Source organism: Dermacentor albipictus, unplaced genomic scaffold (genome assembly GCF_038994185.2).
Source record: "Dermacentor albipictus isolate Rhodes 1998 colony unplaced genomic scaffold, USDA_Dalb.pri_finalv2 scaffold_129, whole genome shotgun sequence".
NCBI classification, from domain to species: Eukaryota; Metazoa; Arthropoda; class Arachnida; order Ixodida; family Ixodidae; genus Dermacentor; species Dermacentor albipictus.
The window spans coordinates 31,348-48,867 of NW_027225683.1; the positions used below are offsets into that span (position 1 = coordinate 31,348).

The following is a 17,520-nucleotide window of genomic DNA, read 5'->3' on the forward strand; positions in this document are numbered from 1 at the left end:
GCTACAGACTATGTTCGTTCGAGCTACGAAAACTGTCCCAGTCAATCTGACGCGGACGCGGAGAAGTTTGCGGCAAACGATCGAGCCCCGGGTCCAGGTTCAAGTGCAGGTTTTGCCGAACCAGAAACCCAACGAGCAGGAGTACCGCAAGGCGTACAATCCTCTCCACTATATCGGGCACTGCAGCTACTCGCAGTTCCTAAATATAGTCGCGCACAAGGTATTTATCGCCCGGGAAAGCAAATAGGCTGAGGACATTTGCATACGCAGTTATTAGGTGGTTCGAGCTCAGAACGCAGTGTCGCATTGGTCTTTCGTCTCAAACGCACGTGCCTCCTCCACGTCGATATCGTGTACGACTGCCGCTGGTCGAACGACGTCTGCCCGTGTGTTCTCTTTTCTGGCCTCGTTATACGAAGACCGTACCGTTCGTCTGCTTTGTCTTCAAACGCCAGGGCATGGGACTCCTATATGATCCAACATTTGTATTTCGAGCCCAGAGTACCTTAAGGCGGGAGAAGCCAACTGGGGTCGTGACTGTCGAGATGAATTAAGTTGTGCGAAGGCGCAGGACACGAGCCCGCAAGAGTCATGGAAACGCCAAGTTGGTTGCAGTTGCAAAACACTGACGAGGTACGCCCACGCGAGACGGTGCGAAGCGCCGAAAACGTTCAAAAAGAAAAGCGGAGGGATATTAATTATGAGAACCCCATATCGCCGCCAGCATATTGTTCGCACTATGAAGTATGCCTCTCTGACCTCCCCCCCCCCTCTCCCCCCCACACACTTTAAGGTTATGGGACTAGACGACAAGCGCTTGTATAGAAGGTCATGCAAGTGTATTGCACCCCGTGCAAGCGATCTTGCGCGCGACAGCGACAAGCGACGCGATGGAGATGGCTGTCGCGATCGCTTGTCGCCTACAAGTCGTACCACAGAACACATATACCGAGCTATATGTTTAAGCCACAGCCCGATCCGTCGCTCGTCGCTGTCGCACACAAAATCGCGCTCATGGGGTTTGACGAGACGCACGTATACAGCTACGCGACGTAAGACTTTACTGAACCAAATCTCTTGTTTTCATGCTACATGAGCGCGGCTGACTCTTCTGACGCCACGCTCGAAGTGTTGAACTTTCAATTTGACGGCGGGCGCCAGGAAATTTCGCGCTATTGTGAACGATCGGCCTCTGTGCCCAAGAAGAGCTGCATAGAAGTGGCGCCCACACCATCTCGCCCGAGTGCTTGTGAGAACTTTTCTATTTGTTGACATCGTGCTTCCGTTTCAAATTGACGATGAACTGTCCGCAACATCTTAACCACTTCCAGCTTATCCTATTCAAGAAACGGGCGGTCGCTGCGAACCTGCGCGGAACGAACCAAACTGTGTGTCGTCTGCCCTTGACACAGTCGAGAAAACTTTTGGGGGCGATGTGGGCTATAGCTCCGTGGCCGTCAAGACCAGACAGACTATCTCCAGAACTCCTACCATTGTTCTCTCTAACAGTGAGGTCATACGAGGAGGCTTTCTATTCCGCCGCATGTTTGGAAACAAGCTGAAGGCTAGCTTGGTAGTGGTATAGCGACGGCAACAACATGTTAAAAAGCATGTGGTGAAGAGGGCCAGAAGAAGTGGCCCCCGAGGGATAACGGCTTCTATGTAACCTAACCTAAGGCAACTTCGCAGGCAACCACGAGTAGAGGCGTGGTAAGCCAGAGAAGGCAAAAAAAGGGGGAAAAAATACTGGTGGCAACGCTGCCTTGTAGTTCCTCGCCGTGACGTCATAGCTTATATCACGTCGCGTGCAAGCGCCTAGTTAATTCCTTAGCAGTAAAAACGGACTACAAATTGTGTTCTACAGAAGCCACAAGTTTCAACCTGGCAAGTTTCGGGAACATTCACTGAGCCAACGCCGACTCCAAATACGTGAGAAAAAGAGATCTTTGAAGTCTGTGACGTCACTGACGTATCAGCGCTAAGGTTTTGGCGCGAAAGTCAAATAGTAAAACTTTGACCCTTAATTTCTTCATTCTGGTAATCAACCTATCGCATCAGAACCTCGTTGAAATGTCCTGGGGGTGAAACGCGATGAAAACGTTCTAAGCGGGAAAACGCACCATCCGGAGTAGCTAGAAAATTTTGGAGGACGCTTAAGCTTCGCCTTTAAGAGTGGAACGCGATAGCATTCGAAGATGCCCGACTGCTTCTCGCGCCTCCCGGCAACTGCAGCGTATGTAACCGTAACGTTTACAGGGAAACGCTCGCGGCGATCGCTATGCACGAATGCGGACTTTCTGGTCGAAATGCGGCCTCTTGCAGGGGCCGCGATGCGAGCGCCATCTGGACTCTTGAGATGTTTGCGCGCCGGCTTGCGCAAATGGCGAACGCTGTCTCCGGTCTGCATTCTAGGAATGCTGGAAAAGGGGTTTGTTCGAGTTTTCGCCTAACAGAATTATGTTCGTGTCTGTAGGTAGTGTGTATAAGTGGTAGTTTACGACTTTTCCGCGTATTTTAGCTTGAGAAATTCAATTCAGTGAATTCTTTGCGTCACATGAACGGCCTGGGTATGTGTGGTTCGAAAATCTTTTTACGTCTGGCGCCACACGCTGGACGCCGGATTTTCTGCGACACGGGCTCTTTAACGCTATCGCGTTAAAATTCGACAGACGTGTAACTGCAGTTGACATCTACGAAATGCGAAGCGTTGCGTGAATCGTTGCAGCACATGTTGCAGCACGAGATGACGACGTGCGCAGAGCTCGTTGGGCCCGAGCGGTCCGAGAGGCGCGCTGTCGCTTCTATCCGGCTTCGGCGAGCGTACGTTTGCGCTGCTCGAATTCTGCCTCCATGGGTCAGCAGCTTCTTCGGGTGGCGAGAAGTCTTGACTCGCCCACTCCGCGAGAGTCGAAGGTTGCGGCACGAGACGCGAACGCGCGCCGAATAGGACTCTAGCAGCTCACGAGACGCGCTGTGTGTCGTTTTCCTATTGCGCAGTGTTTCGATACGGCGACAGGAAACCGCAACGAAGTCGGGCTGGTGGGCGACACCAGAACGCGATTCCATTAGAGCAAAACGTGACGCTCACTCCACATCCCCCTGCACTAGGGAACGGCGGTGCGTTTCGGTTACCGCCTATATTTAAAAAAAAAGTGCGCAGCATACGCTTCCAACGGCAGCACACCACATGCTCTGTGAAACAGATAGGCGAAGATGCCGATAGGGTTGGGGGCGGTAGGATATATTTGCTGGTACGGGAAAAGGAAACCGAGTACGTGTCGGCACTTTCATGTGACAGGCCCGGGTGGGCTAGCACTGCGGGTAAGCTAGCTGCCGTGGCGGGCGCCTCTACTCGTTATGAGGCGTGCCTCGCGCCTCTTTTCTTTGTTCACATGGGATCTAGCACGCACAGAAAGCGTATCACACGATCGCAGTTTGCGATGTGATGAACGTTGGAGCCGAAATATCGTATTTTCCGGGAACGTATTAACCGGCAAGAAGCCTTAACGTATAGGCACCGTGCAGCCGTCGTAAGGCTCCAGCAGCGCGCTTGCGAACAGCGTCGCCAACGGCAGCGGTGAGAGCGTAGCATGCGATGCAAACGACGTGAATACGCACGCACAAGGAGCTTCCAGCAATTTTGCACTGTGGTTTGTTTCCAAAGCCCGACGAACTGGAACACGCATTTTCGTGCTTCTGCCTGCTTGTACATGCAGGCAGTATATAATGCAAATAACGAGTGTACATTGCAATGAAAATGCACCCAAGTAAAGCTCGCCGCTGCAAGCTAGGACATGGAACTCCAGCAGTTAGATATTTAGCTGTGCTGTTAACATTGTCGTGTATTTAATACATGTAGATTGGCGAAGCAGCCCAAAAATCATGGACAAAGGGAGTCTTACCCCTAATTCAAAAATGCATGTTAACTTGAAGCCCACGCTTGACTTGATCTAAATTACGCCTGCCGTGAACGCACTGAAGGAAATGCGATTAGCGTCCTGGGCACGTTCACGCAAGGCGTTATTTAGATCAAGTCAATCATGGGCTTCAAGTTAAGGTGTATTTCTCAATATGAGGGTTTACGCGTTCTATTTAAATGTCTTTTTCCACTGCTTCGCCGATTGCATGTGTGTCGGTATGCATTCCCATTCTTTGTCTGTTTCCTTTCTCCTTTTTCCTTCTTTTTGATGCTTTGCCAATTTTAATGTCTTGCATTCCCATTCTTTGTTTCCTTTCTCTGATCTTTTTTTCTCGATGCTTTGCCAATTTTAATGTCTTACCTAGCCCAATCTCCAGTCTTGATCTATTTCACACATCTTGGCGCAACGAGAACCGTCGGTGGCCGCCGCTGCATGTGTAAGACCAAGGTTGATGGCGAGTGTATTAACACATCGCTGCGTTGGTGTTCGTTGCCGATGCAAAGCAAGGAGTCGTGTACCAGCTCCAGCTAGAGATGAACAGCGTGAGGAAAGAGATTATACCTCAAAAGATTAAGATAGCCACTGAAATGACGGCAAAATGAACACTACAAATCCGCATGTTCGCCTTCAGTGTGCCCATGCTTCGTAGACGTCACACTCAGTGGCGTAGCAACAGGGGGGGCCGGGGGGCCGTGGGCCCTGGGTGCAAGGGGCCAGTGGGGGGGGGGGGGGTGTCATATACGTCTGAAAACACCCTTCCTTCCGCCGGCTACACCCGGGGGGGTGACAGAATACCTATGGGCCCCGGGTGCCAGACGACCTAGCTACGCCACTGGTCACACTTGCTCAGGCAAAGGCACTAAGACACACAATTTACTCGGAACACGAAGGTGTTATGAACGAGTGCCTCCTTTATTTCACAACTAGGCAAAAGCAGAGTAACATCAGAAATGTATATACCGTTGCCTATGAAGTGTACATGTCCAGACTCTCCGCTGTTCCACCTTACGAGACAACGATGAAAACCAGTGAATCTGAACGGCTTCACCAGCTTCAGTCGTGTTTGAATGACTGCTTGCACACCCAAAAACACAACATATTGGTTCCAGGAGGCACTTCGGCAGTGCAAAACAAAAGAAACGACGGAACATGATCAACCAAAGTAGCTGGCGGCTGCGCCTGCTGTGCCGGGCCTGGCCGTCACGTGCCATTATGTTAGTGGCGCTGCCACATGAAGGCTTACTGGTCTGAACTCCTCCATGCCTGGTGCCTATTGGGTCATTTTGTGTGTGTGTGTTATTGATCGCGAACGATGTTGCCAGGAAATCTTACAAAACAGGATCATATGAACGAGGCTCTACAGTGTTGCGAAATTAATTGCAGTTTTCAAAGAATACTTTATCACTCTTAAATGATTTAGCATTTCTCTTCACTATCGCTTTAAAGCTACTGCATCAAGTAAGCAGAGTTCAGTTGATAAGGCAAGCCGATTCTTGTAGCAGTTATTAGCAGCACTGTGCAAACGGGATAACTTGTATAGGAAAACTAAAAAGGCAGTCATTTAACATGAAGTTACGGGCCCAATATGAAAGCTTCTGTAACACTCCTGTCAACTAAAATCAGCGAAACCAATGTATATTGAGCAAATAATTTTACCGGCAGGTAATAACACTAAAAAAAAAAAAGTAGGGATATTGTCAACTCCTTTCTAAACAGGAGCACACAACAACACCATTTATCCAGAATTTGGAATGATGGAGAAGAGTACAATTCTCCTCCTGATAAAGCTGAGGCTTTCGGTAGTTCTTTCTTTTATAACGACTTACGCTCTCCTAAACAGATCAGTAAGATGAACCATCTGCCTCATTCATTCTTATTTGCCACAACACTGAAAGAAACAGCTTTCAATAACCTAAAAGTTACAAGCATTGGAATTGACAAAGTCCACCCTGCTAACATTAAGTTAACTGTACACTTAATTTCAGATATACTTTCATTTACCGTTAATTTATTATTCAAGACTGGCTTGTTTCCTTGTGAACCTAAGCGTGGCAAAGTGATCCCAGTTCTGAAAAAAGGCGATGCCTCATTACAGAACTACTGACCTATATTCATTTTACCGTTTCTCAAAAAATTAGTTGCCTAACTAAATGAAGTACAGCTAACAAAATACCTTTCTAAATTTAATATCCTCTCTTCGTGCCAGCATGGTTTTAGTCATGGATTTTCCACAGAGCTGGCACTAATCCATCTGACTGACTTACTAAAAAAATTTTGTCTGCAAAGGAAATTTGTGGGCTGAGTTTTTATTGATCTAATGCAAGCATATAGTAGCATAAATCATATCCTATCCACTAAGCTTGAAACAATTGGCACTTGCGGTCCTGCCGTTTCGCTACTAAAATTCTAGTTAGGTAATAGAGTTCAAGTTGTTTCTATTTCTAATATTTATTCTCGACGGCAAACAACTTACATTGGTGTGTCTTAAGGCTCCATCCTGAAGCTACTTCTGTTTCTGGTTCATATTAATGATTTACCTGTCTTTCTTCTAGAAAACGCATCCTGTGCGTTGATGATACCACTACATTTACCTTTCATAAAGACATCTCTCGGTAATAAACAAAATTCTGATTTAGAAAATGTACTAAGGTGGTGTAATGTCAACATGCTATCTATCAATGCAACCAAGGCTAAATTTGTTGTATTCTTTTTCCATCAGCGAAACTTAGCATCCATTCTGCCTATCATTTTTGGTGCCCGCTGTCTTCCTCCAAGTTCATGTTCACTGTTCCTTGGCATTTCACTTGTCTGTAACTCAAAATATCAGTATCGTATCGCTCTTATGAAAAAGAAAATAGCTTATGGTATACACATCTTAATGAAAACATGCCCTTAACATGTGCTGCATTACACTCGCTTGACCACTCTTTTGTTCACTTGCATATTACTTATGGCATAATATCTTGGGAAACACGTTCTATAACATTTGCATTGTGTTTCTCCAAGTAGTTCAGAACCAAGCCATAAGAATTACTACTTGTAGTCCGCGCTTTGCTAATGCCAAATGCCTACGATACGAGAATAACATCCTTACCATTTCTGGACTCGCCAAATACCACTCAAGTATCTTCCTCTACAGATTTGTGAATAATGAGCTACCACCAATCAGATTTTCACAATCTAACCTGATGACTTATAGTATCACCAGATTCGCAATGAATATAATTTCTGAAAAGTGTTCAGTGAAACTACAACAAGCCTCAATAATTGACTAAATCTCTGGCTTAAAAAATGGCTACCATTTGCCAGTGGATATCTTTGTGAACATTAAGGGCCAGCTTTAAATGCCCTGCATAACACCTGCAATTTGTGACTCTAAAGATTTCACACCTGTGCCAACCAAAGTAAAATCACTCCAAGTGTAGCAATCTCATTGCTTTCCTGTGTGATGTCAACTGGAAAACCCTATAGCATGGCACACCACAAAGTTTTCCATAGTAGATTTATAGACAGATTGCCTCTAAAACGGTAAAACACAACTGCATTAAACGTAGACCCTTCTAAGGTCCTTTATTGTCTATTTGTGTGCACGCATGTGGAAAACTGTACTAAAGAGCTTCTTATAAAAGCTGAGCTCCGTGTGAGACGCCAGGCTGCATGGGGTAAGGAGATAGGTGAAAAAGAATGCAACAAAGACTACGAACAGTGTAGTGGTGAAGGCTGTCACTGAGGCACGGGGAAAGGACTGTATCATACAAACCACTGCGTATATTCTGTTGGGAAAGAATTAGGTGCAGCAACGCCTTCTTCTGGCGAGAAAAAAAAAATGAGCCTGATCTTCGCATGCACTCGCCATACGATGGTTTACTGCAGCCATACTTTCTTTTTCTGTCCCAAGGAGTTTTTCTGTCTCTTTGTGCTATAATAGTATGGAGAAGTGTCCAGGCCACTTCATCTGGGGCTACGACGTGCACGGCAAGTGTACAATAGAACAAATGAGCATTTACTATGTAAACATGCCATATTTGCAGAGGTCAGGACTGTCACCGTAACGGGAAAGAAAATTACGGAAATAAATACAAGAACACACTCATTCAAACTGTCCGTGCGTAGAGAAGACTCGCATCAGAAATCTCATGGAGGCAAGACATAGCCAGAGCCATGCAGAATTAGAGTCAAAGAGGAGCGCCGTGGCTAGCGAGGAGGGCAATTTCTAACCCCCTGTACTACCTTTAATTGTAGATGTTTTTTTTTTTCAGGGAAAGCTTTACACAAAATGTGCACATTGTTTAAAATATCCTCTCAGGGAAACTAATGTTGACCCTTCCTTCTGCAGCAGCAGCAATTCAACCAAATTTTCCGTGTTGTGTAGCAGTTTGCCGGTCTACCTCTCAGTAAAGTGAAAGCCCCGGACACAGAAAAACAAATTGTCTAGTTTGCATAAATTTTAGAAAATAAGAGGTCACGATTAATGTGACATGGTCAAAGAAGTTCGCGGTTGAACTTCTGCTAATGGCTAGTAACCACTAAATGCTCTAGTTAAACATGGCCGGAAACAAATGAATGTGCACAAGGAATTCCGTAAAGAAACACATGTCTCCCTTTTATTGAGGTCACAAAATAAATTACACAGTATTTACAAAGATTAACAAATACCAAGCAGACAACACCAACTGTGAAACTACGTCTAGCAGCAATTAAGCTTTGCAAACAGAACCCGCCCACTTCGGGAATTTGCCACTGTGCAAGACTTTCCTACACACTGCTTGAATGAATTACTTTTTGCCTGCGTGCACAGTCAAGTTAAAAAGCCATCACAACATCTGACTAGACGCTTCTGCCAAGCACAATGCAGCTTGCAACAACGAAAGCAGGCCTAGAAGAAGTCTGCACGAGTAAGTGCAGCAAAATTCACAGGCAATGAGTGGCAGGCTCTGCGCATAGCTTAATCCCAAGATGTACTGTACCCATCAACTACGCACTGATGTCTCGCAAGACTCAATGTACTCTCTGCCATTGTGTTGCTGCTGTACTTTGGTGTCTGTGGTCATCGAAAGTGTCCATGTGCTACAAATACGAGAAAACTGCCACATTTCATGAAAGAATTCGTTGACTGTAACAGCCAACGACAGCTGTACAAAACTACTTAAAAAAAAAAGAAAGATGGATGATCTGATAACACACCTGCATTTCCCCCGTTTTTCTCTTTTTCTTTTCTTCCTTCTTTTTCTGTAAGCACAGACGTTGGGATACGTAAACATGATTCCACACTTCGGAGCATCGGTCAAAGTTATTGATAATCTCTTCACATGTGGTGCATTGCTCACACTGCATTAACTTCATGTTTGTTTTGCAACCAAGAATATGATTTTGAATACCCCATCATGATGTATGAAAGCACAGGCAAAGGACTGGAATGCTCCAGCAAAAAATTATACACTGATATGGAAGGCAAACTTGATTAGTTCGAACTCAAAACAGCACCGCTTCGGTTAATTCGACCCCCACTGGTGCCTCCATCTTAGGCTGCAGTGGTTACTACAAGCTTGAAAACACAAGAAATTCAGCAGACGGTGTTACTGTTTCTATAGGTGTGAAGTTGTTTTATTTAAATTTAGTTTTATTTCTTAGTGGCCAACACTGCTTCTGCCCGTGAAGCCATCCGTACCCGCTTGTTTTGTGTCATGTCGTGCTAAGGCAGCATTTAAACATGTAGGCACTCTTCACCTCAAGCTGGTTGAGTCACACATCAAGAGACACAGCAGATTACTTCAAGCGACAAAAAAATATTTGAATCATTCATTTTGTCGCTGTACATTAATTCGGCATTACGGATAATTCAACCAAATCGTACGGTCCCGCAAGGGTCTAATTAACGGGAGTCAACTGTACCACAAACGAATAGTCAAAAGAGTGTGCGCAGTCACACTGCAATTAGGAAACTGTAAACCACATGATCGTCTCTTCGGGATTCTTCGAACATACACTAAAAGCGGTGCCACTAGTACCAACCGCTGATTATAAGGTTGAACCGGGAAGCTGGCAAGACACTTAAGTGGTCCACGGTGTGGGCTCCTCCTTGCCGAGAGGGCAGGAATCCTCATCCAATGCAGTGGAATGCGCAGACGCGACGACAGTGCCCCGACTGCCGTTAGTAGGGTGTTCTCTGGGTTATGTTCACCAGGTCGTGTGTGCTGCAAAAGAAAAATGCAGCACCGAGTTAATGTTATCTGCAGGTTCCACTGGTAGGAGACTAGTCGAATTCCGGCCAATTGCCAGGAGCCAATGCAACTTCCCGTCCCTTGTAGTTATCACTACACGACGTCCTAAACAATATATAATTTGAGCAAAAACCTGGCGCTAGCATCTATGGGAGCTGCAAACATAGTGCATCCCGTCGTACCCATTCCAAGTTAGGCACAATAATTATTGATGGGGAGTAGTGTACAGGGATTTACTAAAGCTTTTCTCCTTCCCAGCTTCATGCTACACTGCGAATTTGCAAACTGACCATTCTCAACAAAACAAACAAAGTGTAAATGCGACAATTCTCAATTATTTATGCATATGCACAGTCTTATTGCCTTCGTGCACTTAGAAATATATGAATGCCTGTAAACTTAGAAAGATACGGTGTAAAAAACAATGCCACAAGAACATCTTCTGAAGCCACAAAGATCAGACGGATCCACGCACTAACCATTAACCATGGCAGGCGAACAATTCGCAGCGCTCGAGTTCCCTCCAGTAATTTCAGTAGGAAACAGTATGGTCATCACATCAACCAGTTTCAGTACTGCTCATGATTATGTTTGTCACACTGCTTTCTTCAATAACAAATGTGCAAAAAAAGCATCTTGCCCTAGCTACTATAAGCGCATGGTTTTTGTTCTGCTAGAACAGGAAGCAAAGCCCAAGGCACCATCACTCTACTCACAGATATGTGGATCTGAAGTTGGTACTCCCCCCGCATATCCCCATCAGGGATATGCGATGTGGAGAAAGCCCAATTTAGAAAGACGAAGCTCGGTTAAGCAAAACCTAACACCAATTCCAAACGAACCAATGAGAGGTGACAAGCTAATTAGATAAATATGCTTAAAGGGACACTAACGGTTACCAGAAAGTCAAGTTAAAGTGGTAGAGCAATGTTCTAGAACGTCTAAGGCGTCAATATAATCGCGAACAGAGCTTTAGTAACCGAGAAATTGAGGTAAATGCATGACACGATTTGAGACCCCCCAGCGACATTCCGGTACTAAACCGATGACGAAAGGTCTCCCCGTAATTTATGTTACTAATACTCAACTACTCGTATTAAAAATATCATTTCATTCGATTATAAGACGGAAGAAAATGCTACTTGTCTACGTCTACTCGATTCGAACAAAAAATAAGATTTTGACGTTACCCTTCAGTAGTATGGGTGGTCGAAAGGTTTCGTTTTCGCTCGACTCTGCGCCGCGCACGCTTTGGAGCTTCAGTACTTTCGTTATCGCGTCGTGCTGTGAGGGTTCTGCTGGCTCGCGAATCTTTCATTTCGAACAAGCAGCGAGAATGCCACGTCCATGTGATGTCGTGGGAAGCCCTCGTTGCTTTCCCGCTCCGGAGAGCCGGTGTCGAGGCCGCCGTCGTAGTACGCGACGACGCCGGCAGTGCGAGCCCTCAGCAGCAGGTCGCGCTCGTCGGTGTTCAAATCGCTGAAGTTGAGCCCACCATCGCGAGCCAATCTGTCGGTGTCAGGGTCCATTGCGACGAGCGTCGAAGTTTGCGTCATAGAATGAAGTACCAGCTTATGGGCGTCTTGCGCTGGAGCTTGAGGTATAGTAGCGGCGCCTGGTGGCGGTGCCGGAAACGACATCTGGGTCGGCTGTGGCGAAGCACGTTTCTAGGCCGAGTTTTGCGTCGATTCGCACTTTTTTATGCCCTGTTGCGAGTGCCGAAAGGCTCGTCACTTCTCACAGACCACGCTGCGAGCTCGCCGCAGCCTATAGTTTAACGAAAACGGACTTTCCGTGTGCCGTGGGACGTAATGTGGGACGTAATTAGTTTCTCCTTCCGCTAGCCAACATACTCCCGCCTTCGCTCTGCTGTCGGCTCTGTCTTGGCTCTGTTTCTGGCCGCGCGTTTGCGTTTTGCGCAGAAAAGCCGTAGCGCCGTCTGCGGACGCCGTTCTACTCACCGATGGCGCAACGTCACTATGAGACCATGATGTCAGTTCTCCTCGATCGGAGGGCGGGCGATTTGAACTGCGCTAGAGGTACGCGGACGCTTCAGAACGCATTTTCTCTTAAAGTAAGTCTCTCCTTGCCACGAAACAAGCGTTTCGAGGTTTCTGTGATGGTATTTCAACAGTCCACGTTGACTTAATAGTAACCTTTAGTGTCCCTTTAAGCACATGTTGCTGACTGCTGCACTGTCTTTTGTTACTCTGCTGTAAGCTAGCAGCACATGTACTTGTGCCATAGACATACACGCATGTGCACACATAGCTTCCATAACGTGCTCACAGCACAAAAGTAAGTTAACAAAGGTCATGAAAGACAATTCAGTACGTCTCTTGGGAAACAGACAGGTGCGAATGTGCATGCAATAAACGGAATGACAGTTCAAAAAGTAGAGAACACTGCCCGACATGCTTCTGCACAACCCCAACGCAGCGACATACAAATGAGTTAAGCATACCCTGCCTTTCAAAATGTTAATTGAAGAGGCATTATAGTATGTTGATAAATATAAGTGGTTTAATGGGGGAGGGGTCGTCTTTGAGGCCTACAGATATATATTCAACAATTAATTACAAATTCGGCCGCTTGAATGAGCCCTACTAGTCAGCAGAAGCAAATAAGGTGTGTGATATTAAAGGCTGAGGAAATGGGTGAGAGACTTTTGTACCTGTACAGCAGGCAGCTACAAATATCATAAATTCGTCTTGCCCCACCACATGTTAAATTGCTCGCGTATAAATCACTTATAAGACCCAAATTAGAATATGCATCCCCCATCTGGAGCCCACATCAAGCATATCTAATCACCGCATTGGAAGCTGTGCAGAATCGTGCTGCCCGATTCATTCATTCCTCATACTCATATGACGTCAGTGTTTCATCCTTGAAAGCTACATCCGGACTGCCACCCCTCTCTTTTCGTCGTCGCATTGCTAGCCTCACCCTTTATCACAAATTCTTTTATTCTCCTCTCAATCAAGAACCGTGTATCGCCGCCGCATCACGCATATCTCACCGCACCAGTCATCCCCTTCAAGTTGCCCGGCCACTATCACGTACTACTACGTTTTCAGCTTCATTATTTCTTCGAGCAGCCACGGACTGGAACGGCCTACCCCATGACATCGTCGCCATCGCTTCAACACCTGCTTTTCAAGGACGCGTAACAGATCACCTTCAATGTTAAATCACCATCGCTGTTTGTTTTTCTCACTACAAATGTAATCCCACCCCTTATGTAACACCCCCTGAAATGGGGGCCTTTAAGGAATAAAACTGAACTGAAATTAAGTTGTATATATACACAGATTTCACAATGCTTGTTTGAAATATACGCTGATGAAAAGGTTGTTTCCCTTTACTTGTGAAACATACTTGAAGCAAGCGAATTCAAACACTCCGCAGCAAGTGTACAAATTGCAGAAAAGTGAAATGTGAATAGTAAATCATAATGCAGAACACTTGTTGCAAGTACTAACTAAATAGTCCATGATAATAAGTGTGATTGAACGAGAAACGAGACGTAGAAAGAAACGGCTACACAGAAACTGTTTCTTTCTATGTCCTCGTTCAGTAGCTCTTACACACTCTATCATGGATTAAAACCAACTAGCCCGCCAATGTGTTTTAAATAAATAGTGATGCAATCAGCAAAGATAGCACAGGCCCCAAAGTAAGCGTACAAGCTAGAATCATGCAGACATTACACCAAGTGGTGAAAGTGGAAATTAAAGAATGCATTCCAGTTAACCCTAGCTTGTTCACGTTTCATTTGTCTATGACGGTATCTCGCTAAAAGACATTTAAAGTGGGCACATCTAGTAACTGTCTTAACATATCAGACCGAGACTCATTAAAGATAAAACAAAACAATAAGAATGTGAGCAGATGAACAACAGCATAACCAGAGATAAGTCTGCGAGCATGGTTTGTTTCCGGTGGGAATGCAAAGAAAGTGTGGCCTGGAGAATATGCTCTCCGGTTTGGCAACATTCACACAAACTGCTTGAATAAGTACAGCTCAGGACTGGGAGTTAAAAGGCTGTGAAAGAGTGATGTTATGGTGGAAATTAGGTTTTGACATTTCACTGACTCCCAGTACACCATTTGAAAAGTCAGAGAGTCTATAGGTTGCATGCCTTCAAACTAGCTGAAAGATAAAGATGTTTCTACTGAAGCAGCTGAAAATGACTGAAGTCTAACAAGCTATTGCGAATTCCCCATACAAGTACAGAAAGGGCAGCATGAGGGGATATCAGCTCGGCCAATACAGTGACTGAAGCGCTCAGTTTCAAATTCTGGTGCCCGCTACATGGCGTGTTTCATCTTGGGACCTACGTTACGCTCGATGCTTCGGACAAGCTGCCAGCAAAGTATACCTAGAAGGTGTAGCAAGACGTAAAAGCTTACCTTTGAACTAATTTCGAAAACCTCGCGCTAGCGAAGCAAACAACACCAAATAAGGAGGGGGAGGCAACACAGCTGTGGTCTTGCGTACTGAGCATTGTGGTACTGTAGCTTTTAAATATATGCAAACTAAGCTGCCCCTCAACGCTCATGGTGAGAGAATCCGTGACTCAATACACATACATGTACAATGTTTCCAACGAGAAGCAACCTGTCATTTTATACATAATTTCAGTAAGATGGCAGGCAGGTAACTATGCTGCGATACATACCAGTAAGGAAGTTACTAAAATATGAATGAGTGATGAGAGCTTGGCACATTTCATCGTGCAAACGTCAGTCCAACTGAACGTGCAGCTCTCCAACAGAGATCTCTAGCCAGACACTCTGCACCAGCATGCAATTGCACTAGCACGGAGACAAGATGGCAGGTTCCTGGTTGTTTCCATGTTTTCTTGTGTAATTTTTATGTTTAGCAGACCAATCTAGTATTCAGTAGTGTGCATTAATGAGAAGCTCCACACGTTATTCTAAACCAAGGGGGTCCTGTTACCCTGAGTACAAAAGAGTTGTGGCAGTCCACTGGCCAATTTGGAGCAACACTTTTACACTATGGTGATGAGAATGCACGCAGGTTTGGTCAACTACGTGCAGGCTCATATTTGGCAGATTTTATCAAATACAGTAAAACCTTTTCGTAACAAAGTTGAAGGAGGAGCCAAAATTACTTTGTTATACCCTTTACCTTGCTCTATTTATTATTTCATGTACTGCAACACGTATCTTTATAGTGTCTTTGAAGAGGAATTGCACTTACTTTGTTATATCCATTATTTTTTTCAATCAGGTTTCGTTATATTGAGGTGTGACTACTTCATTCTGCCTGTATAATGTGAGAGTTGTAAGGCACCTTAATGTAAGAGGGCTGCAGCTCTGGAATGTTCGCATTGAAGAGCACACTGTGCAAGGTCAAATGCTTATCCTGAACCCTGCTTTGGCGGTGCTGCTTGCACCTGTGCTGTTCTCCTTGTCTTCAGTGTAGTAGCAACGTCTAATTTGACTAAACGAGCATGCATTTTCACCGGTGGAGGAAGAAGAAATAGTGCTAAGCTGACCAGTGGAACTCATCATTAGGCTAGCAGGTGTGCTAGAGACACTTACCAAGAGACAGGGGTGCCATCATCATGCAGGTGGCTCGGAAAAAAGCAGGAAGCGGGAGGGATGTGGCAAGCTTGCTTTAGGCGCGTCAGCATGCAGAGAGCAGCGGCACAGCTTAGAGGAGGCGCCGACAGGGCAGTCGCAGTGCAAGAGGACAGTGGTGGCAAGGCATGCTTTGCGGCACAGTGACGGCTGGGCAGTGGCAACGCACTTCTTGCCAAACTTGTTGTGTATGACGAGGAAGACGAAGGCCAGCGCCAGGCAGAGGCTGCCCACGGCGATGTAGGCGATGCCGAGGAACGGGTTGCGGCCACCTAGCCACGACGTGTTGGAGAGGATGATGCGCTTGCTGCCCTTGAATGGCATCACCGGGTAGCCTGGCAATTGGGAGCGTGGCTCAGGAAAAACATGGTGCGAAATTTCACTTGGGCTAAATTGGTTTTCACCGAGTAGTGTGTAATATAGTACAACCATCGAACCAATCTTGGCAAAGCTGGAGGTGGTAATTGTGATATTTTCTTATTAGCAGCCTTTAAATGGTGCCATAGCGGGCAGGGCGGGAACACAGTGGTCAGCGAATATCACACATACCAGAACATGGCTTCCGAGATCATTAGCACATTGAGGGGACTGTTCGATCAAATAGTAATGAAGGTGCTTTTCTTACCTTTGGTATCAAAATTGCCTTAGTCTTGCAAGCTTTTTTGTGACACACGCACACACTACAATGTAAGATACTACACAGGGGCTGCTCTATACCTGCACCATCTTAGAACAGGCTTATTGCATGGTCCCCCATGTTGTTGCAGCTGACCTTTACTAAGAGCTGTTCTGGGGGCCTCTACGTAAGAAATCCCACAGGCAGTGTCCTTTCTAGATGGAAACATGACCCAAGAGAGGGCACCACAATCTTGCAGCCTCTGCCACTGTCCCCATGGTTGTGACACACAATGTCCCTCTCTATGATGCTTGAGTCTCCAAGAGTCAATCAACAAGTAAAACGAATGAAAGGAAACAGCATCTTACGCGTTGTTTTGGTAGAGACTCAATCACTGTGAAAGAGGGAACGTTTACTAGACGTGCCTTCAAGGTGTCCTGGCTCTCCGAGAACGAAGCCAATCCAAAGCCACCACTTTCCACCATTGCTATGCACGCAACAGCACCACAGTGCTCTTTTCCTTTAGTTTAATGTATGAAACTTGATATGATTGACCTAGTGGTTCACTTTAGCTTGATTTTGCCTTTAGTGTGCGTTTAACACTGAGCTAGCTGACAGCGTTCACGTAACTACTTTTGTCCTCCTCTTTCACGCTGTAGCAGAACTAAGCACCAAGTTGGGAAATTGCTGCACATTTTCTGCAAGGACCCCAGAGTGCACACATATTATCTTATTGTTAGAGCAACAAGAGCAAGAGAGAAAGGATGCTCCTGGCTTAAAACACACAGGTGTGTAACACTGACACGGGATCTTACTGAAAGTTGCTCACGGAATTTGTAGCCAAACCCACTTATATCAATAATCAAGTGCCAAGAAAATCCCATTGCTATAACCGGGTTGCACAAAAAAAAGGAGAAATGAAGATGATGAAAAAATGCAGAGGGGACAAACATGCCAACATTTTTAACTAGGCAGAGGTACAGTCGAACCCACCTGTAGCATTATCGGTTTTAACACTACTCTGATGGAACAGTGAGCAGCTGCAGCACCTTCAACTTCTGCGCGTGTTCTGCAGATAAATAAACTGCTCCATACAATGTTCCAATCCCGCATAGTTGGCTGTAACAATTAAATCAGGCTACTGGTTGTC

General features: G+C 45.7%; 1 protein-coding gene across 3 annotated transcripts in view; it reads right to left on the reverse strand.

Moving 5' to 3' along the window:
* Positions 1-8,497: 8,497 nt before the first annotated feature.
* The window catches only part of Cdc50 (cell cycle control protein 50A), a 70,829-nt gene continuing 61,806 nt past the window's right edge, over positions 8,498-17,520 (reverse strand). For 2 of the 3 annotated variants that reach the window (XM_065455759.2, XM_065455761.2), the window contains 2 exons: positions 15,716-16,089; positions 8,498-10,114 (listed from right to left, as the gene is read on the reverse strand). In XM_065455759.2, coding sequence (XP_065311831.2) covers positions 15,737-16,089 — 353 coding nt within the window. In that variant the 3' untranslated portion in view covers positions 8,498-10,114; positions 15,716-15,736. The remainder of the gene's footprint in view (positions 10,115-15,715; positions 16,090-17,520) is intronic. The other variant, XM_065455760.2, reaches the window with a different exon arrangement.